This window comes from Nerophis lumbriciformis, linkage group LG25 (genome assembly GCF_033978685.3).
Source record: "Nerophis lumbriciformis linkage group LG25, RoL_Nlum_v2.1, whole genome shotgun sequence".
Lineage (NCBI taxonomy): Eukaryota > Metazoa > Chordata > Actinopteri > Syngnathiformes > Syngnathidae > Nerophis > Nerophis lumbriciformis.
The window spans coordinates 10,292,855-10,316,569 of record NC_084572.2 but is presented as its reverse complement, the minus strand read 5'-3'; the positions used below and the strand labels follow the sequence as shown (position 1 = coordinate 10,316,569).

The window sequence follows — 23,715 nt, the reverse complement described above, 5'->3', positions numbered from 1 at the left end:
TGGTATTTCTGTTCTAAATTGGCCCGCCAACTCCCCTGACCTTAGCCCCATAGAAAATCTGTGGGGTATTGTGAAAAGGAAGATGCAGAATGCCAGACCCAAAAACGCAGAAGAGTTGAAGGCCACTATCAGAGCAACCTGGGCTCTCATAACACCTGAGCAGTGCCAGAAACTCATTGACTCCATGCCACGCCGCATTAACGCAGTAATTGAGGCAAAAGGAGCTCCAACCAAGTATTGAGTATTGTACATGCTCATATTTTTCATTTTCATACTTTTCAGTTGGCCAACATTTCTAAAAATCCCTTTTTTGTATTAGCCTTAAGTAATATTCAAATTTTGTGACACACGGAATTTTGGATTTTCATTTGTTGCCACTTCAAATCATCAAAATTAAATGAAATAAACATTTGAATGCATCAGTCTGTGTGCAATGAATAAATATAATGTACAAGTTACACCTTTTGAATGCAATTACTGAAATAAATCAAGTTTTTCAAAATATTCTAATTTACTGGCTTTTACCTGTATATACTCTATTAGCCACAACACAACCAGGCTTATATTTAATATGCCACAAATTAATCCTGCATAACAAACACCTCCCCCCTCCCGTCCATATACCCGCCAATACAACTCAAACACCTGCACAACACACTCAATCCCACAGCCCAAAGTACCGTTCACCTCCCCAAAGTTCATACAGCACATATATTTCCCCAAAGTCCCCAAAGTTACGCACGTACGGGCAAGCGATCAAATGTTTGGAAGCCGCAGCTGCATGCTTACTCACGGTATCGTGTCTGCGTATCCAACTGAAAGTCCTCCTGGTAAGAGTCTCTGTTGTCCCAGCCCAGTTCTCCACAGGCCAATGGTATAGCTTGACTGTCATCTTTCGGGAATGTAAACAATGAAACACCGGCCGTGTTTGTGTTGCTGAAGTCGGCCGCAATACGCCGCTTCCCACCTACAGCTTTCTTCTTTGCTTCTTTGCTGTCTCCATTGTTCATTGAACAAATTGCAAAAGATTCACCAACACAGATGTCCAGAATACTGTGGAATTTTGCGATGAAAACAGACGACTTAATAACTGGCCACCATGCTGTCCCAAAATGTCCTCTACAATCCGCGACGTCACGTGCTAACGTCATCATACCGAGACATTTTCAGCAGGATATTTCGCGCAAAATTTAAAATTGCACTTTAGTAAGCTAACCCGGCCGTATTGGCATGTGTTGCAATGTTAAGATTTCATCATTGATACATAAACTATCAAACTGCGTGGTCGGTAGTAGTGGGTTTCAGCAGGCCTTTAATGGGGACATCGCTCTGTTTACACAGTCATCTTTAGGGGACCTCTGACGGTATGGGGACAAAAAAACAGGTCCCCTAAAGGGAAACCTTTTTAAATGATAGTCAGATCCATTCTGACGATGCCTAAGTGATTTTTATTACATTTTTACATTATTACCTTAAAGTATGATTCACATTCAGAATTTTCCATCCTCCTATATATGGTAGTTGGAGTTGCAGACAACTTCATTACTGCTAAATAGCAGTTTTCAGTAATGTCACAGATGATGCAGGATTTGCTTTAACATTTAAGTGGTGAAACTTCCTATCAGAGGACAGGATCATGTCATATTTAATTTGAACTTTTTTTTTTTTTAAATGGTCCTCAGTAGTCACGTACACATTGGTGTGAATTATGAAAAATTATTTAAATTTGGTGCCCATGAACCATATTAACTCTTTTTTCCCAGGGTTCCCAGTAAGAATGATCAGCACATTACTTCATCAATCCAGAGATTTAAAGACGTGTATGAGCTAACTGGGCAGTGGCCATTTGACCTCATTTTTTTTATGCCTCCACAACCTGTAGAAAGGGTGGTCCCCAATTGGTCCCCATTCCAAATGATAACCAGTGTGTGTGTGTGTGTGTGTGTGTGTGTGTGTGTGTGTGTGTGTCTACCAAACTGTCGGCATGGTCTGAGAGCAGCTGTGTGTACACAAATACGCCATTCTTGCCTGCATATCATCATGCAGTCTTTTGTTTTGGAGGGCCTTTTGATGATAGACTGACACTACTCGCTTGTTATTCATGAAAGATGTGATTGCATCTCTTCTCTCAGCCACTTGTGTTTCATATAGTGTCAGAATCAGTGCGTTATGTTCCCAGGGAAGTTTGCATTTTGATCATGACAAGTGTTGTTAATCGTGCGGGACAAATATATACACAAATGTATAACTCGTGATCTATTTTGCACATTATTTTCATGCAGTTTGTCGTAAAAAAAAAAAATTGGATACCGCTGTAAATCTAATTGTAATTATGTAAATAAATAATAGTGTTTTGTAAATCGGTTTTCTTGTGTAGTTCCCTTTGCTTCCTTGCAGTGGCGTGTAACGACCACCAGATAGCAGCATTTCTCCGGTGCCGTGACCAGCTTGATTGACAAGGAGTTTTCTGTCCAGAGCATGCGGAGAGGATCTCGCCCTCGTACCTCTGCAGGTCGGTGGCTGTCTGGCAATGACTCACTGGAATACCGCATCACACTTTTTGTTGTTTTGATGTGATATTTCTCTTTTAATTGGTTTTCTTGTGGGGTTCCTGCTTTTCTGCATCTGCACCCTGCACAGAGAGGAGGAGCTGGTGGAGAGAGCAGCAGCCGGAATGATGGAGATGAAGAGAGAATCTTTCCATCAGTATGGATCCCTGGAGCGCACGCCGTGGAGCAGAGACAACAACAAAGCAGGTTATATACCGTAACTAATTCACATGCTGTTAATGTTCTTGTAGAAATAACGACTTCTACTGTATAGGTTCATGATTGATGATAGTGAGTCATAATTACATTATTATGCATATATGGTCCTGATACACCAGCAAATAATACATAGTTTGCTTTACCTGTTATTAGTAGCATGCACTATAGCCAACCATGCATGTCTGTAGTCATCACTGCAAATGTCAAGCATCCACAGGTGTTTCTTTGTCAAGTGTGTGTGTGGTACTGTCCACATTTTACTCGAACTATCCATTTTTAAATTGTTTGTCCATGTTTTCATTTTCATCTCTGTGTACTGCCATCCATTCAAAGTGTAGTGTACATTCCCCACCCATTTTCTCAATTTCCCTGCAAAGTTCATTTAAATGCATAACATTTTTAGCTAATAATTACATCGCTAATTGAAGTGCCATGGCATAGAGCTCAGTTTTATATGAGCATGATTAAAACCAGATGGAGTTTGCGTGTTAAACGGAATGAGAGAAACACATGATAGAACATACAATGTATAATATACTAGGGCTGCACAATTAATTGATTTTTAGTCACGATTTTGGCTGCCACGATTAAATCAAGGTAATCGCCGGCGATATTAACTTTTAAAAAGCAGGCTTCGCTGCATATCAATTCAAGTACTTCCACGTCCGCGGCGCATAAAAAAAAATTATATTATATATATATATATATATATATATATATATATATATATATATATATATACAGTCATGGTCAAAAGTGTACATACACTTGTAAAGAACATAATGTCATGGCTGTCTTGAGTTTGCAATAATTTCTACAACTCTTATTTTTTTGTGATAGAGTGATTGGAGCACATACTTGTTGGTCACAAAAAACAAGTTTGGTTCTTTTATGAATTTATTATGGGTCTACTGAAAATTTGACCAAATCTGCTGGGTCAAAAGTAGGGATGTCCGATAATGGCTTTTTGCCGATATCCGATATTCCGATATTGTCCAACTCTTTAATTACCGATACCGATATCAACCGATACCGATATCAACCGATATATGCAGTCGTGGAATTAACACATTATTATGCCTAATTTGGACAACCAGGTATGGTGAAGATAAGGTACTTTTTAAAAAAAATTATAAAATAAGATAAATAAATTAAAAACATTTTCTTGATTAAAAAAGAAAGTAAAACAATATAAAAACAGTTACATAGAAATGACTAATTAATGAAAATGAGTAAAATTAACTGTTAAAGGTTAGTACTATTAGTGGACCAGCAGCACGCACAATCATGTGTGCTTACAGACTGTATCCCTTGTAGACTATTATCGGACATCTCGAGTCAAAGGTATACATACAGCAACGTTAATATTTGGTTTCATGTCCCTTGGCAAGTTTTACTGCAATAAGGCGTTTTTGGTAGCTATCCACAAGCTTCTGGTTGAATTTTTGACCACTCCTCTTGACAAAATTGGTGCAGTTCAGCTAAATTTGTTGGTTTTCTGACATGGACTTGTTTCTTCAGCATTGTCCACACGTTTAAGTCAGGACTTTGGGAAGGCCATTCTAAAAGCTTAATTGTAGCCTGATTTAGCCATTCCTTTACCACTTTTGACGTGTGTTTGGGGTCATTGTCCCGTTGGAACACCCAACTGCGCCTAAGACCCAACCTCCGGGCTGATGATTTTAGGTTGTCCTGAAGAATTTGGAGGTAATCCTCCTTTTTCATTGTCCCATTTACTCTCTGTAAAGCACCAGTTCCATTGGCAGCAAAACAGGCCCAGAGCATAATACTACCACCACCATGCTTGACGGTAGGAATCGTGTTCCTGGGATTAAAGGCCTCACCTTTTCTCCTCCAAACATATTGCTGGGTATTATGGCCAACCAGCTAAATTTTTGTTTAATCTGACATCACATGGACACAGATAAGACCTTCTGGAGGAAAGTTCTGTGGTCAGATGAAACAAAAATTGAGCTGTTTGGGTCTTGGTCGCAGTTGGGTGTTCCAACAGGACAATGACCCCAAACACATGTCAAAAGTAGTAAAGGAATGGCTAAATCAAGCAAGAATTAAGATTTTAGAATGGCCTTCCCAAAGTACTGACGTGTGGATAATGCTGAAGAAACAAGTCCATGTCAGAAAACCAACAAATTTAGCTGAACTGCACCAATCTTGTCAAGAGGAGTGGTCAAAAATTCAACCAGAAGCTTGTGGATGGCTACCAAAAGCACCTTATTGCAGTGAAACCTGCCAAGAGACATGTAACCAAATATTAACATTGCTGTATGTATACTTTTGACCTCGCAGATTTGGTCACATTTTCAGTAGACCCATAATAAATTCATAAAAGAACCAAACTTCATGAATGTTTTTTCTGACAAACAGGTATGTGCTCCAATCACTCTATCACAAAAAAATAAGAGTTGTAGAATTTATTGGAAACTCAAGACAGCCATGACATTATGTTCTTTACAAGTGGATGTAAACTTTTGACCACGACTATATATATATATATATATATACATATATATATATATACCATATTTTTCGGAGTATAAGTTGCCCCGGAGTATAAGTCGCACCTGCCGAAAATGCATAATAAAGAAGGGAAAAAAACATATATAAGTCGCACTGGAGTATAAGTCGCATTTTTGGGGGAAATTTATTTGATAAAACCCAACACCAAGAATAGACATTTGAAAGGCAATTTAAAATAAATAAAAATAGTGAACAACAGGCTGAATAAGTGTACGTTATATGACGCAAAAATAACCAACTGAGAACGTGCCTGGTATGTTAACGTAACATATTACGGTAAGAGTCATTCAAATAACTATAACATATAGAACATGCTATACGTTTACCAAACAATCTGTCACTCCTAATCGCTAAGTCCCATGAAATCTTACACGTCTAGTCTCTTACGTGAATGAGCTAAATAATATTATTTGATATTTTACGGTAATGTGTTAATAATTTCACACATAAGTCGCTCCTGAGTATAAGTCGCACCCCCGGCCAAACTATGAAAAAAACTGCGACTTATAGTCCGAAAAATACGGTATATATATATATATATATATATATACTTTATATATTCAACGTAAGTAGCCTAGCACAAATTTCCCCATGAGAAACAATGTGCATTTGAATAATGGCCTCAACAAAATTTGTGTGAAGGTTTGTACACTTTAAACACAATATACAGTAAAAACATTACTGTATATCAAACAAACATAACAAGGGGGTGATGGATCAATGTTCTATCTATTAACAAGCCAAAACATCAACAACAAAAAGCTGTTGTCTTCCGTATGTTCTGCACACACACAAAGAAGTCACTATGGTGCCCTGACAAATGATCAGAAATCACAACCCCCTTAACAACTGAAGTGCTACAATGATAAACTTTTTATAAAAAAGGAAAATCCACTTACAATAACTTTGGCAAGGAGGACATGACAAATAAGTAAGGTGCAGACCAAGGGAGGAGGGTCCGTGGGAGGGTCCGTGTATGCATGCGTGTGCCTTGAAAGACACGCCGCTGAATGGGAATAGCTCTTCTAATCCACTGTGGAAAGTTTGCTTTGGTGTCTTTTTTCAGAAAATCTTGGTCTCATCACAATCCAAACTTGCTGTTGTATGAAGCCTGCTTCGATGATTTTTCTCGCTGCGCCCTGCTTTTTGCCTGCAGGCGTGACACAAAATGAATGAAGAAATGACGCGTTCGTACACAGAGACATGGTTCGCACATGGAGGCATATTTGTCTCAATCTAAAAGTTCGTAATAGAAAAGAGGGTTCTTAAATCGAGGTTACACCGTGATGTTTGTGGCAAGTTGGCGTTCTCTAGGCAGCCCCTTTAAATATATACATTTCAGACCAGCATCCAGCTATTGACCCCTACTCAATAGTAATAATACTCTATATTGGCCTCCACCTTGATAGACACTATGCCAATGATTACCATCAATGCCTCAACCACTTAATGAACAAACACCGCCCCTCAAATACGGGCCTCCTCTTTCCCCTCAGGAAGAAAATGTAATTACATTGACTATGACTGTGACTTGCTGGACAAACGTACAACGCCTGAAGCGAAGACATGGTGTCTGTAGCCTGAAAAGAACAAGAAATGAAAAAAGCACACGTGGAGATCCAATCGTATTGCGGCTCCACCCCACCTCGGATTTAAAAAAAAAAAATCATGTTCTGCCATTTCTTGTCATAAATTAAAGGGGAACATTATCACCAGACCTATGTAAGCGTCAATATATACCTTGATGTTGCAGAAAAAAAGACCATACATTTTTTTAACCGATTTCCGAACTCTAAATGGGTGAATTTTGGCGAATTAAACGCCTTTCTAATATTCCCTCTCGGAGCGATGACGTCACAACGTGGCGTCACATCGGGAAGCAATCCGTCATTTTCTCAAACACCGAGTCAAATCAGCTCTGTTATTTTCCGTTTTTTCGACTTTTCCGTACCTTGGAGACATCATGCCTCGTCGGTGTGTTGTCGGAGGGTGTAACAACACGAACAGGGACGGATTCAAGTTGCACCAGTGGCCCAAAGATGCGAAAGTGGCAAGAAATTGGACGTTTGTTCCGCACACTTTACCGACGAAAGCTATGCTACGACAGAGATGGCAAGAATGTGTGGATATCCTGCGACACTCAAAGCAGATGCATTTCCAACGATAAAGTCAAAGAAATCTTCCGCCAGACCCCCATTGAATCTGCCGGAGTGTTTGAGCAATTCAGGGACAAAGGACCTCGGTAGCATGGCAAGCAATGGCGGCAGTTTGTTCCCGCAGACGAGCGAGCTAAACCCCCTATCGACCCTAGCTTCCCTGGCCTGCTGACATCAACTCCAAAACTGGACAGATCAGCTTTCAGGAAAAGAGCGCGGATGAGGGTATGTCTCCAGAATATATTAATTGATGAAAATTGGGCTGTCTGCACTCTCAAAGTGCATGTTGTTGCCAAATGTATTTCATATGCTGTAAACCTAGTTCATAGTTGTTAGTTTCCTTTAATGCCAAACAAACACATACCAATCGTTGGTTAGAAGGCGATCGCCGAATTCGTCCTCGCTTTCTCCCGTGTCGCTGGCTGTCGTGTCGTTTTCGTCGGTTTCGCTTGCATACGGTTCAAACCGATATGGCTCAATAGCTTCAGTTTCTTCTTCAATTTCGTTTTCGCTACCTGCCTCCACACTACAACCATCCGTTTCAATACATTCGTAATCTGTTGAATCGCTTAAGCCGCTGAAATCCGAGTCTGAATCCGAGCTAATGTCGCTATAGCTTGCTGTTCTTTCCGCCATGTTTGTTTGTGTTGGCTTCACTATGTGACGTCACAGGAAAATGGACGAGTGGTTAAAATCAGGCACTTTGAAGCTTTTTTTAGGGATAATTCGTGATGGGTAAAATTTTGAAAAAAACTTCGAAAAATATAATAAGCCACTGGGAACTGATTTTTAATGGTTTTAACCATTCTGAAATTGTGATAATGTTCCCCTTTAAGCATTTTCAAGCATAGCAAGTGACTAAAGGACAGAAATATCAGTAGTACAGTAGTTTTGGCCACTAGATGCGACGAACCAATCAGAGCACGCTGTTCAGTATTGTGGCCACTAATTGGCTCAGCCTCAGACAGCATTATTATATTGGATTAAAAGACTGTAAATATGTCGAGAGGGTTCTCGTACATCTATTTAGATGGTGTGTTTATCTTTTCATAGCTCTACCTCTTGCTATGAAAATATTTAATTCATAATTAATGATTCCTACTTTGCAACAATTCATTAATCGCAGTTCTTGTCCGGAACCAATTACCAGCGATGAACGAGAGATTACTGGACATGGTTTTTATTGTGACACTTTTTATACGCATATGATGTGACAATTTTTTATTTTATTTTATTTTATTTTATGTATTAATTTTCTGTCCTGTCCAGCTTCTCAGGCAAATCATATAGTTGATGTAGATGCCCATATCGGCTGTACAGATTTACTTTACAAAAAATAAGTGTGTTATACTTCTCTTGTTGCCTTATTTGTGTTTGACTTGATTAAATGGATTTATATTATCATTTGGTGCAGCCGGGCTGGAGCAGGAGGGGATAGACAGAGAAAAAAAGGAAGATGGGAGGAAATTGCGGGAACAAGATGATGATGTGACAATTAACCGAATCAAATTTTTATTTTAAAAGGGCACTCTCTAAAATATGTTTGCGTGTTTGTGTGTCTTTTAGAGGACGACGTGGTGTCCATGGCAGACTCCAGCCTCACTGCAGACGATATCGAGGGCGAACTCTTCAAGATCGAGAGGATTCGAGATGTTCTGGTCCGCAGGGAGTCAGAGCTCAGATACATGTGAGATGATAGAGATGACATTTAGTGGGAGAATTCTACATCATGGGCTTTTTTTTTATTCCCCCAACAGATGGATATAATAAAGGGTAGCTCCACCTGCAAGATACAAATATATATATACTGCCTTCCTCAAATATGAATGTCCACCTAATAAATATGCATTTTCGCTCACGGACAAGGTCAAATTACAGTTGGATAGACTCTGGATTTAAAATACTGCATGGCCAAGTGTAACTTTTCAGCTCCTATTTCAAAACGTAGCATCGAACATACAGGAGTTACAGCCCGTCGAGCCCGACTAGCTGCATTTTCATGACACAACCATAAATAATACTTGACCGTCATGACTAATGTTGTCTTCTGTGTCTCCTTTTGCAGGATGGATGACATTCAGCTGTGCAAGGAGATTACTCGACTCAAAAAGGAGCTGCACAAATTAGTGTCCCTGCCAGGTTGGAGTCAACACCATCACTTACCCCTCATTTAAACCCACAAACAAAACGCAAGAGTTTGTATCTATATTAGTTCTCCCAAATGGTTAAATATTTTTAATTAAATTATCACATTTTTAAATTTGGACTAATCACAGGTGATTACACTACCTTTATGGCTTACCGTAAATGAGCAGTCAAAATCGAGAGAATGCCAAGAGTGTGCCAAAAAGTAATCAGAGCAAAGGGTGGCTATTTTGAAGATACTAGAATATAAAACATGTTTTCAGTTATTTCACCTTTTTTTGTTAAGTAACATAACTCCACATGTGTTCATTCATAGTTTTGATGCCTTCAGTGACAATCTACAATGTAGATAGTCATGAAAATAAAGAAAACGCATTGAATGAGAAGGCGTGTCCAAACTTTTGGCTTGTACTGTGTATATATATATATCCATCCATCCATCCATTTTCTACCGCTTATTCCCTTTGGGGTAGCGGGGGGCGCTGGAGCCTATCTCAGCTACAATCGGGCGGAAGGCGGGGTACACCCTGGACAAGTCGCCACCTCATCGCATATATATATATATATATATATATATATATATATATACATATATACACAAAAAACATGCACCTGGGGATAGGTTGATTGGCAACCCTAAATTGGCCCTAGTGTGTGAATGTGAGTGTGAATGTTGTCTGTCTATCTGTGTTGGCCCTGCGATGAGGTGGCGACTTGTCCAGGGTGTACGCCACCTTCCGCCCGATTGTAGCTGAGATAGGCTCCAGCGCCCCCCGCGACCCCGAAGGGAATAAGCGGTAGAAAATGGATGGATGGATGTATATATATATACATATATATATCTATATATATATATATAGATATAGATATATATATGTATATGTATATACTATGTGTATATATATATATATATATATATGTTTGTATATACTGTATATATATATATTTATACATGTATATACTGTATGTATATATATATATATATATATATATATATATATATATATATATATATATACATATACATATATATACATAGACATATATGCAGATGTACATATGTACATATATATACACAGTATATACATATATATATATATACAGTATATATATATACAGTGTATATATATATATATATATATATATATATATATATATATATATATATATATATATACAGAGGGGGGAATTGTGGGGACAAGAGGGGGATAAGACAGAGAGACAACAACAGCAAACACAACAATAACAACAACAATAAAGCACCATCAGCAAATAGGATATGTACAAATATGATGGTAAGAGTGATAGCAAAGAAGCAGTTAGTGAAATAATAATACAGAAATGACAATGTGCATTATTACACTACAAATGGAGCAATACAAATACCAATAAGAATAGCGCTATTAATAATGAACAATACCAATAATTTACCTCTATTATCAACAATACAGTTGTTCAGATGCAACAATGCATATATGTAATGATAGAGATACAAAATACAGCAGAAAAATGGAGGGGAAGAAAGAGAAGCAACCTATATTAACCTTGTAGATTGTTATAGTAACAATAGGTTAAGTTTTGTCAGTGTGCCATGTGTTATCCAGTTTACCCTCGGGCAACAACGTTAATTTATGTTTGATGAAACGTGATTATGTGCATGAGTGTATGTATGTATATGTACTTGTATATGTACAGTATGTATATATGTATGTTTGTACAGTGAATGTATATGTACAGTATGTCTATATGTATGTTTGTAAAGTGAATGTATGTTTGTACAGTGAATGTATATGTACAGTATGTGTATATGTATGTTTGTACAGTGAATGTATATGTATATACATGTACATACTGTACAACACTATGAAATCCGAGATGGACTGCAAAGGGAGTGCAGAAGCTAACTGCTTATTTGTCCTTCCATAATGTGGTTACCTGTTACATGTACTGTAAAAAAACATGCTCATACATATTCTTTATTGTCTTTGCTGCTGTAGATAAGGACAAGTCCAAGGAGGACCGGCAAAAGGAAGAGGAACTTCTGCAGCAAATCCACAAACTGGTGGAAACCAGAGATTTCCTTGTGGATGATGTTGAGTTTGAAAGACTCCGGTGAGCTGTTGCATATGACGAGATGCATGGATGGATATATGGATTAGTAGATAGATGGTCTCACATCCAGTGAGTCATCTTATAGCGCAGCACACGGGCAGTGAAGATGACAAGAATAGGTCAAGGCTGTCATTTAAACACAGCGAGGAGACGACGTGTTCTAACGTGTCCTTGGACTACATTGTGCTTAGTTAACTGCCATGATTAAGGAAACAGGCAAGTAGGAGGATTTGATGGCGCTGAATCCTGTGTCGATAAGGATCTCGGTCTGTGCGACACCCCATAACAACCTTTTCACACGCTCATATTACACAGCATGCACCCGCAACACCGGCACGTGTATTAGGTTTAACGATCGTTGCCTTTGATGTAAAAAGAACGACAGAGGTGCTTGTTGCAATAATTTGTAGCGTCTCCATTTGCCGGAAAACACAACCACACTTCTTTTGGACTTTAAAATGCAAACCCAGGGGATTAACTTTGTCGTCATCTGCACGCAGGGAGAAGGAAGAAGATAAAGAAATGGCTGACTTTCTGAGGTCGAAATTTCCAAGACACCTGCAGAAAACAGGTATTACACACACACGTGTAAGGGTTGCTCGTTTTCCTCTAAAATATGCATTTAATTGCAAGTAAGAAGCTAGATGTACTTAGCCTAGAAAACTAATAATAGTAATCTAGAAGATGCTTAAATGTCAAATGTTTTGTCACATAATTATCACATGAGAAAAGTTTTGTCTGGTTTATTGGGGGATATACAGTGGTACTTTGTTTTTTTTAAATCTATTTGTCCCACAAGAAATCCAATTCATCTTTTCCAGTAGGGATGTAAGGATAAATGGTATTAATGATAACAGTGCTAAACTCCTGACCGTTGGTATTACCGTTATTAAAAAAAAACTTTTTTGAAAAACCGTGATTAGTACAAGTGAGAATCCAATCGCAAGTTGTAATTTCCGAAAAGCAGGAGGGGGCACCGGAGCCATACCCGGCCAACAGAGAAATCATCGGTTTGTTGCGCTAGTATTGACAACTTGAAGTATCTTTGACACACAAAAATGTGTGTGTTGTTTATTCCATCAAAGAGAAGACTGAATGACTGCTTACATCAAAGAGACTCAAAAAGGCGGTCACAACAATCAATTAATCAATGTTTATTTATATAGCCCTAAATCACAAGTGTCTCAAAGGGCTGCACAAGCCACAACGACATCCTCGGTCCCACATCAGGGCAAGGAAAAACTCAACCCAATGGGACACTGACAAACCTTGTAGAGGACCGCAGATGTGGGGACCCCCCCAGGGCGACCGGTACAATGGACGTCGAGTGGATCTAGCATAATATTGTGAGAGTCCAGTCCATAGTGGATCCAACATAATAGTGAGAGTCCAGTCAATTATCATCATCAATCAATTATATTTTATGTAGCGCTTTTTTCTAGTGACTCAAAGCACTTTACATAGTGAAACCCAATATCTAAGTTACATTTAAACCAGTGTGGGTGGCACTGGGAGCAGGTGGTTAAAGTGTCTTGCCCAAGGACACAACGGCAGTGACTAGGATGGTGGAAGCGGGGCTCAAACCTGCAACCCTCAGGATGCTGGCACGGCCGCTCTACCAACCGAGCTATACCGCCCCAGTCCATAGTGGGGCCAGCAGGAGACCATCCCGAGCGGAGACGGGTCAGCAGCGCAGAGATGTCCCCAACCGATGCACAGGCGAGCAGTCCACCCCGGGTCCCGACTTTGGACAGCCAGCACTTCATCCGTGGCCACCGAACCTGTGCCCCCCCCCCCTCCACGAGGGAGAGGGGGTCAGAGCAGAAAAGAAAAGAAACGGCAGATCAACTGGTCTAAAAGGGGGTCTATTTAAAGGCTAGAGTAAAAAATTAGTTTTAAGATGGGACTTAAATGCTTCTACTGAGGTAGCATCTCTAACTGTTACCGGGAGGGGATTCCAGAGTACTGGAGCCCGAATAGAAAACGCTCTATAGCCCACAGACTTTTTTTGGGCTCTGAAAATCACTAATAAGCCGGAGTTCTTTGAACACAGATTTCTTGCCGGGACATATGGTACAATCAGCAATATAGGATGGAGCTAGACTGTGTAGTATTTTATACGTAAGTAGTAAAACCTTAAAGTCACATCTTAAGTGCACAGGAAGCCAGTGTCCCTTTTAAGGGGACGGGCAATATGCGCATTCATATAGTTAGGAGGAGAAGCCTCATTCAGCGCAAAAAAATCATCTGGTTTGAGCCAGGTTTCGCTGAGACCAATGACGTTAAGATTGTTGTCTCTTATGACCTCATTAACTAATAACGTTTTGGGAGACAATGATCTTATGTTTAAAAAGCCCATATTATAAGTAGTGGGCTGTTTCGAGGAGTTTTTGTTAAAATGATCCGTAGTTGCAATATTAATAATGTTGCGTTTATTTTGCGTAGTGCGCTTTAAATAATTTCGACCATATCTAGGAATTGATATGACGGGAATTTTCAGATTGTTTGCTTGGTGCTGCGATACACTGAACGCATCATAATTTGCCACCTCAGTAGAATGCATGTCCACTTCTGGCACAGTCACTGCAGAAAAAACATTATGTGAGTTGTCTATTATTCTAGGAGAAATGCTGTGTGCAAGGATTTTCCAGCCTGTCGCTGGCTAGTTCTATCTTAACTGACTCCTCACCCGGACTAGCAGACTCTGTAATTGCCTGTGACCGGGCTTGCTCTAGTGTAGTTAGTCAAGTGTGACTCAAACAAAAATCTATGTTCCTAGGCAGAATGATGGCGCCTTCCTGGTTAGGGTGAAGGCCGTCTCTCATCAACAGGCTCGGTTTGCCCCAGAAAGAGGGCCAATTATCAATAAACGTTAGTCCCTGTTGTCTACAAAAACTAGCCAGCCACTTGTTAAGCGAGACTAATCTGCTATATCTCTCATCATTGCCTCTCGCAGGCAGGGGGCCAGAGACAATTCCTCGATGCCTGGACATCTTTCTAGCGAGATTACAAGTCCTAGCTATGTTTCTCTTTGTAATCTCTGACTGTCTCATCCTAGTGTCATTGGAGCCAACGTGTACAACTATGTTCGCATAGCTAGTGGTGCGATTAGCCTGTCGTACGTGTTTACTAGGCCTGTTGCGAGTTAGCTCCCTAAGATTAGCTTCAATGTCAGGTGCTCTGGCCCCGGGAATACACTTAATTGTGGCTGGTTTGCTAAGCTTTATGTTTCGAGTGATGGAGTCCCCTATGACTAAGGTGTAATGCCCGGTAGACTGGGGTGTAAATCTATTATGCGTCTCAACCGGTTCACCGTTGCTTATAGGCCGCTTAGGGCTGCTATAAACTGGGCTAGTGAGCTCGCTATTAGATGTGTCCGCAACATCTAAAGTTACGAGATTACTCTGCTCTAACTGGCGGACACGGCCCTCTAGCAGAGCCAGCCTATCCATGACAACGGTGCACGAAGCGCAGGGAGCCATACTCACGGTATTTTCTGTCACCGAGTGAAGTTCTTGCTGTCTTCAGGGAAGTGGTCGGCAACAAACCCCCACCTTTGGGTAAATCTCCTGAAGGTCACTTAAAGGGGCCGCACCAAATTACTCACTCTTAACTGCATACTGTAAATGAATGCTAAACAAGAACAACATTGCTATGTGCACGATAGAACAATGACAGTGAATAATGACGACAAAGTCAGGTAAACAGGTGTGGTGAATTATGTCCTTAAAGCAACCGCTACAGGTTATCACTTTTTTAACCCACAAAGAAAAAGTCCAAATATTTTATTTATTTATTTTTCCACGTTTACGGTAATATGTTCTTTACAATTATTTTAATTTTGACAGTACCACGTAAGGTATGTTTTAAATGCTGATGCGGGTTCATTGATTTTTAAATGTGCCGAAATATAGCCTGTTTTGTACGCTGTTGAGGTGTTTCAATATGCAGTCGTGCACAAGTGTGTTTCTGTATAGTATTTCTCCAGCCGTGGTCATGTGGTGACATAAATTATGGTATTATGACAGGTAGTCATTAAAGTCGGACTAAGTAGGACATCACTGAAGGCCTAGGTGGGAAACGCACAGCTCGCCACTGATTCTTGGCCATTGTAACATTAAACGCAGCTTGAACGGTAGCACTGTGTTTGAATATAGGAAAAATAAAAGACGCCTTATTTCAGGCATTATTAGCCATTTTTTATGTGTAGTTTAGGCATACTTGCCAATACTCCTGGATTTTCCAGGAGACTCACGAAATTCAGCGCCTCTCCCGAAAACCTCCCGGGACAAATTTTCTCCCGAAAATCTCCCGAAATTCAGGCTGATCTGAGTGAGGACAGCCTGTATTCACGTCTGCTTTCCCACGATATAAACAGCATGCCTGCCCAATCACGTTATAACTGTAGAATGATCGAGGGCGAGTTCTTGGTTTCTTATGTGGGTTTATTGTTAGGTAGTTTCATTAACGTCCTCCCAGCGCGGTAACAACACAAAACAACAGCAGTCACGTTTTCGTCTACCGTAAAGCAGTTTGTCTGCCGTAAACAGCAATGTTGTGACACTCTTTAAACAGGGCAATACTGCCATCTACTGTACATGCATATGTGACAATAACATCCAGGGCTTTTAGAGAGTGCAGTGCACAACTGCGCACACAACAAGGAGACAAAGCAGAAGAACGCGGAAGATACAGCCATGGCGACGCCGACGACGAGTAAAAAGAAGAAACACGCTTATAAGTTCCAAGCCGCAGCTGCGATTGGACCTGGATAGCCTCCGGGAAGAAGTAGTGGAATACCAAGTGCTTGGCAGTGAAGATCTTCCTCAGGAAGCAAAGATTGACCGGTTTTTGGCCATGTTCGGGAGGGATGGAAAATTCCAGACTCTCGTGCATTTGATGAAAGCACTTTTGTGCGTGCCACACAGCAATGCATCATCAGAGAGGGTGTTCAGCATGGTTATAAAAATAGTGACAGAGAATAGAACAAGGATGGACAATTCAACCCTTAACTCAACAATGAGTAGATGAGTGTTATGTGTGTGTATATGTGTAAATAAATGAAAACTGAAATTCAAGTATTTATTTTATATATATATATATAATATATATATATATATATATATATATATATATATATATATATATATATATATATATATATATATATATATATATATATATATATATATATATGTCTTATATCTCCTGATGATTGAGGGAACCCCTCATGAAACAGGCCTGTAGAGATGAAGTAGTCTTGTGATTTTTTCCCCACACATATATATATATATATATATATATATATATATATATATATGTCTTATATCTCCTGATGATTGAGGGAACCCCTCATGAAACAGGCCTGTAGAGATGAAGTAGTCTTGTGATTTTTTTCCCCACACACATATATATATATATATATATATATATATATATATATATATATATTTATATATATATATATATATATATATATATATATATAGCTAGAATTCACTGAAAGTCAAGTTTTTTTTATATATGTGTGTGTATATATATATATATATATATATATATATATATATATATATATATATATATATATATATATATATGTATATATATATATATATATATATATATATATATATATATATATATATATATATATATATATATATATATATATATATATATATATATATATATATATATATGTATATATATATATGAAATACTTGACTTGGTGAATTCTAGCTCTAAATATACTCCTCCCCTCTAACCACACCCCCAACCACGCCCCCACCCCACCCCCGACCATGCCTTCCCCACCCCCACCTCCTGAAATCGGAGGTTTCAATGTTGGCAAGTATGAGTTTAGGAGTTATGTTTAAATAACTGTCATAGTGAGTGTGGCAGTTACACTGTCATATTGAGTAAAAAACTAACTTGTGTCTTTGCAAACCTCACAAAAGAAAATGTGTCTAATAAAAATCACAAAGATACATTTCTTCACGCATTATTAGACATTTTTCATGTGTGGTTTAGGAGTTATGTTTAAATAACTGTCATATTGAGTGTGGCAGTTATACTGTCATTATGTGTAAAACCTAGTTTTGTATTTGCAAACCTTATAAAAACAACTGATTCTAGTAAAACATAGATTCAATTTTACAGGCATTTTTAGACATTTTACATTTTTGGTTTAGGAGTTGTGTTTGAATACATTTTTTATTGCTATTTTCGTTAGGGCAAGGCCGGCCGGCAGGAGGCCACGGGGAAGACCCAGGACACATTGGGAAGACTATCATTCAAGTACCTTGGGGTGTGGGTGGACACTAAGCTGGACTGGACTGTTAACACAGACCACTTGTACAGGAAAGGACAGAGCTGTACTTCCTGAGGCGGCTGCCCTTTGTCCCACACGCCATTAGACTGTACAACTCTTCTCTGGGGGGAGGGGGGCTACTAGGATGACAGGGGATGCAAATCAATAAGAGTGCAATATTTTTTCAAAACATGGTCACTACTGCCTAGTTTCTCTTGTTATATTCTTATTTTACTGTTATATTTTTATTCTCATTGTTGCTTTTTATTTTTATTCTATTGTAATATGTTTCTATTTTGTTTCAATTTATACCTCCATTATTTACTTTTCACTTTTTACAATTTTGTACACTACTGCTGGAATTTAAATTTTCCTGAGGGAACTCTCCTGAAGGAATCAATAAAGTACTATCTATGTATCTATCTATTTATGTCTCCTGGCTGGCCTGTAAATGCCTCGGGATCCCCCGAGAAGAGCTGGACAAAGTGGCTGGGGAGAGGAAAGTCTGGGCTTCTCTGCTTAGGCTGCTGCCCCCGCAACCTGACCTCGGATAAGCAGGAAGAAAATGGATGGATTTAGTATTTCAGTTATACTGTCATATTAAGTAAAAAACTAACTTGTGTCTTTGCAAACATTACAAAATATATTTTTTCTAGTAAAACTCACAAAGATACATAACTCAAGGCATTATTAGCCATTTTGCATGTGTGGTTTAGGACTTATGTTTAAATAATCGTCAGATTGAGTGTGACAGTATACTGTCATGAGTAAAACCCATATTTTGTAATTGCAAACCTTATGAAAACAAATGATTCTACTATAACTCACATGGATACAATATTACAGGCATTTTTAGACATAATGCATGTTTGGTTTTGGAGTAATGTTTATTTAACTTTCATATTTTGTATGACAGTAATACTGTCATTTTGAATAAAAAAAACTAACTTGTAACTGTACAAACCTTAAAAAATATTTTTTTCCCCAGTAAAACTCACAGAGACATTTCTCCAAGCATTATTAGCCATTGTGCACATGTGGTTTAGGACTTATGTTTAAATAAATGTCAAATTGAATGTGGCAGTTATACTGTTAATATGAGTGAAACCTAATTTTTGTAAATGTTAACCTTACCACAATACCTGATTCTGGTAAAACTCACACAGATTCAATATTACAGGCATTTTTAGACATTTGACATGTTTGGTTTAGAGTTGTGTTATTTGTATTGCTTTTTTCATTAGGGCAAGTCCGATGGGCAGGAGGCCGCGGGGAAGACCCAGGACACATTGGGAAGACTATGTCTCCCGGCTGGGCTGTCGAACGCCTCGGGATCCCCCGAGAAGAGCTGGACGAAGTGGTTGGGGATAGGGAAGTCCGGGCTTCTCTGCTTAGGCTGCTGCCCCTGCAACCGGACCTCGGATAAGCGGAAGAAAATGGATGGATTTAGTATGACAGTAAAAAAAACTAACTTACAAAATATATTTTTTCTAGTAAATCTAACAAAGATACATTTCTCCAAGCATTATTAGTCATTTGCATTTGTTGTTTAGGAGTTATGTTTAAATAACTGTCATAGTGAGTAAAACCTAATTTTTGTATTTGCAAAAACCTTACAAAAACAACTGATTCTAGTAAAACTCACATGGATGCAATATTGCAGGCATTTTTAGACATGATGCATGTTTGATTTTGGAGTTGTGTGTATATAACTTTCATATTTAGTATTACAGTAATACTGTCATATTGAGTAATAAAAACTAACTTGTGTCTTTACAAACCTTACAAAATATTTTTTTTCCTGCAAAACTCACAAAGAGACATTTCTCCAGGCATTATTAGCCATTTGGCATGTGTGGTTTAGGAGTTATGTTTAAATAACTGTCAGATTGAGTGTGACAGTATACTGTGAGTAAAACCCATATTTTGTATTTGCAAACCTTACAAAAACAACTGATTCTAGTAAAACTCACATGGATACAAAATTACAGGCATTTTTAGAGATAATGCATGTTTGGTTTTGGAGTTATGTTTATATAACTTTCATATTTAGTATGACAGTTATACCATCATATTGAGTAAAAAAAACAAAACTTGTGTCCTTATAAACCTTACAATTTTTTTCCCCCAAAACTCACAAAGATACTTTTCTCCAGGCATAATTAGCCATTTTAATGTTTGGTTTAGGAGTTATGTTTAAATAACTGTCATATTGAGTGGGGTAGTTATTGTATTGTGTGTCATTATAAATAAAACCTATTTTTTGTATTTGTAAACCTTTACCAAAATACCTGATTCTGGTAAAACCCACACCGATACAATATTACAGGAATTTTTAGACATAAAACATGTTTGGTTTTTGGAGTTATGTAAATATAACTTTCATATTTAGTATGACAGTTATACCATCATATTGAGTAAAAAAAAACTAATTTGTATCTTTACAAATCTTTCAAAATATTGTTTTCCAGTAAAATTCACAAATATACATTTCTCTAGGCATTATTAGTCATTTTGCATTTGTGTTTTAGGAGTTATGTTTAATTAACTGTCATATTGAGTGTGGCAGTTATATTGTCACTATGAGTAAAACCTAATTTTTGTATTTGTAAACCTTACCAAAATACCTGAATCTGACAAAACTCACATATATTCAATATTACAGGCATTTTTAGATGGATTGCATATTTGGTTTTGGAATTATGTTTATATAACTTCCATATATAGTATGACAGCTAAACTGCTAAATTGTGTAAAAAAACTAACTTGTGTCTTTACAAACCTTACAAAATATTTTTTCCAGTAAAACTCACAAAGATACATTCCTCAAGGCATTATTAGCCATTTTGTCAGTATACTGTCATTATGAGTAAAACTAATATTTTGTATTTGTAAACCTTACAAAAACAACTGATTAGAGTAAAACTCACATGGATACAAAATTATAAGCATTTTTAAACACAGTGCATGTTTGGTGGCAGTCAATGTGGCAGTTATACAGTCATTATGAGTAAAACCTATTTTTGTAATTGTGAACCTTTCCAAAATACCTGATTCTGGTAAAACACAAAGATACATTCCTCCAGGCATTATTATCCAATTTGTCAGATCGATTGTGACAGTATACTCTCATTATGAGAAAAACTAATATTTTGTATTTGTAAACCTTACAAAAACAACTGATTCTAGTAAAAATCACGAAGATAAAAAATTATAGGAATTTTTAGACATAATGCATGTTTGGTTTTGGAGTTTTGTTTAAATATTTGTCATATTGAATGTGGCAGTATACTGTCATTATGAGTAAAACCTAATGTTTGTATTTGTGAACCTTACCAAAATACCTGATTCTGGTAAAACTCAAAAAGATACAATATTACAGGCATTTTTAGACAAAATGCATTTTGGTTTTGGAGTTATGTTTATAAAAACTATAGGAGTTATGTTTAAATAGATGTCAAATTGAAAGTGGCAGTTATACTGTCATTATGAGTGAAACCTAATTTTTGTAATTGTAAACCTTACCAAAATACCTGATTCTGGTAAAACTCACATAGATTCAATATTACATACATTTTTAGACGGATTGCATGTTTGGTTTTGGAGTTTTGATTATACAACTTTCATATTTAGTATGACAGTTATACTGTATATTACTATTGAGTAAAAAAAAACCTAACTTGTGTCTTTGCAAACCTTACAAAAGATCGTTATTCTAGTAAAGACTTAGACTTAGACTTAGACTTTCTTTTTATTGTCATTCAAATTTGAAATTTACAGCACAGATAAGAACGAAATGTCGTAGTGCAGGATAAAAAAGCAATAAGGTGCATATTTCGATACATAAATATATATAAATAATATATAAATACTATATATATATATATATATATATATATATATATATATACATATATATATATATATATATATATATATATATATATATATATATATATATATGTATATATATATATATATATATATATATATATATATATATATATATATATATATATATATATATATAATAAATAGATATATATAAGTATATATAAATAGATAAATAGATTACTGTGCAGATACATATATTGCACTTTTTCCACATGCGCCCACGTTTATGAGTGTATGTTATATTGTTTCTTTCATTCCAGCGAGTTAATTCATTTTGAGAGGAGTTGAGGAGATAATTTAATTATGATGCGTTCAAGAGTCTTACGGCCTGAGGGAAGAAGCTGCTACAGAAGCTTCGGAGGCTGCGGAACCTCTTTCTAGAGTCCAGCAGTGAAAACTGTCCTTGGTGGGGGTGGGAGGAGTCTTTGCAAATTTTCTGAGCCCTGGTCAGGCAGCACTTTTTGCGATCTCCTGGATAGGAGGAAGAGGAGTCCTGATGATCTTTTCCGCCGTCCTCACCACTCTCTGGAGATACTTCCAGTCTGAGGCACTGCAGGCTCCAGTCCAGACAGAGATGCTATGCTGTTGGTCAGCAGGCTCGCTATAACAACGATACATCTCTCCAAGCATTATTAGCTATTTTGCATTTGTTGTTTAGGAGTTATGTTTAAATAACTGTCAAAGTAAATAAAACCTAATTTTGGTATTTGAAAACCTTACAAAAACAACTGATTCTAGTAAAACTCACACAGATACAATATTACAGGCATTTTTAGACATAATACATGTTTGGTTTTGGAGTAATGTTTGGCGCAGTGGAAGAATGGCCGTGCGCGACCCGAGGGTCCCTGGTTCAATCCCCACCTAGTACCAACCTCGTCATGTCCGTTGTGTCCTGAGCAAGACACTTCACCCTTGCTCCTGATGGGTGCTGGTTAGCGCCTTGCATGGCAGCTCCCTCCATCAGTGTGTGAATGGGTAAATGTGGAAGTAGTGTCAAAGCGCTTTGAGTACCTTGAAGGTAGAAAAGCGCTATACAAGTACAACCCATTTATTTATTTATTTATTTATATATAGTATGACAGCTATACTGTTATATTGAGTAAAAAAAACCAACTTGTGTCTTTACAAACCTTACACAATATATTTTTTCTAGTAAAACTCACAAAGAGACATTTCCCCAGGTATTATTAGCCATTGTGCATGTGTGGTTTAGGAGTTATGTTTAAATAAATGTCAAATTGAATGTGGCAGGTATACTGTCATGAGTAAACCTAATTTTTGTAATTGTAAACCTTACCAAAATACCTGATTCTGGTAAAACTCACATAGATTGAATATTACATGCATTTTTTGTTCGGATTGCTTGTTTTTGTTATGTTTTTACAACTTTCATATTTAGTATGACAGTTATACTGTCATATTGAGTAAAAAAAACAACTAACTTGCGTCTTTGCAAACCTTACAAAAGATCAGTATTCTGGTAAAGACTTAGACTTTCTTTTTATTGTAATTCAAATTTGAACTTTACAGCATAGATAACACAATTTCGTTACATAAGCTCAAGGTAGTGCAGGATAAAAAAGCAATAAGGTGCATATATAAATAAATAAATATAAATAATACATAAATATACATATAAAATAAATAAATATACTTAAATATATATAAATAAATAAAAAGATTACTGTGCAGATAAATACATTGCACTTTTTCCACATGCGCCCACGTTTATGGGTGTATGTTATATTGTTTTTTGTTTATTCCAGCGAGTTAATCCATTTTGAGGGGA

The 23,715-nt window shown here is 37.4% G+C and overlaps 1 protein-coding gene across 3 annotated transcripts; it reads left to right on the top strand.

Moving 5' to 3' along the window:
* Positions 1 to 457: 457 nt before the first annotated feature.
* LOC133621994 (bMERB domain-containing protein 1-like) lies at positions 458 to 19,640 on the top strand. Of its 3 annotated transcripts, none has more exons than XM_061984498.2 (7): positions 458 to 2,512; positions 2,641 to 2,756; positions 9,029 to 9,149; positions 9,528 to 9,601; positions 11,605 to 11,719; positions 12,220 to 12,290; positions 19,274 to 19,640. In XM_061984498.2, the coding sequence occupies exons 2-7, from the start codon at positions 2,675 to 2,677 to the stop codon at positions 19,453 to 19,455; spliced, it is 645 nt and encodes a 214-aa protein (XP_061840482.1). In that variant the 5' UTR covers positions 458 to 2,512; positions 2,641 to 2,674; the 3' UTR covers positions 19,456 to 19,640. The 3 variants fall into 3 exon arrangements, with proteins under 3 accessions (XP_061840482.1, XP_061840484.1, XP_061840483.1); XM_061984500.2 differs by lacking the exon at positions 19,274 to 19,640 and adding an exon at positions 17,952 to 18,634; XM_061984499.1 differs by lacking the exon at positions 458 to 2,512 and having other exon boundaries at positions 2,541 to 2,756.
* The last annotated feature ends 4,075 nt before the right edge of the window (positions 19,641 to 23,715 follow it).

Coding starts and splice junctions, on each gene's coding strand:
- LOC133621994 (XM_061984498.2), top strand. CDS start 2,675: ATGATGGAGATGAAGAGAGAATCTTTCCATCAGTATGGATCCCTGGAG. Junction 11,720..12,219: donor GTTGAGTTTGAAAGACTCCG/GTGAGCTGTTGC, acceptor ATCTGCACGCAG/GGAGAAGGAAGAAGATAAAG. Junction 12,291..19,273: donor AAGACACCTGCAGAAAACAG/GTATTACACACA, acceptor TTTTTTCATTAG/GGCAAGTCCGATGGGCAGGA.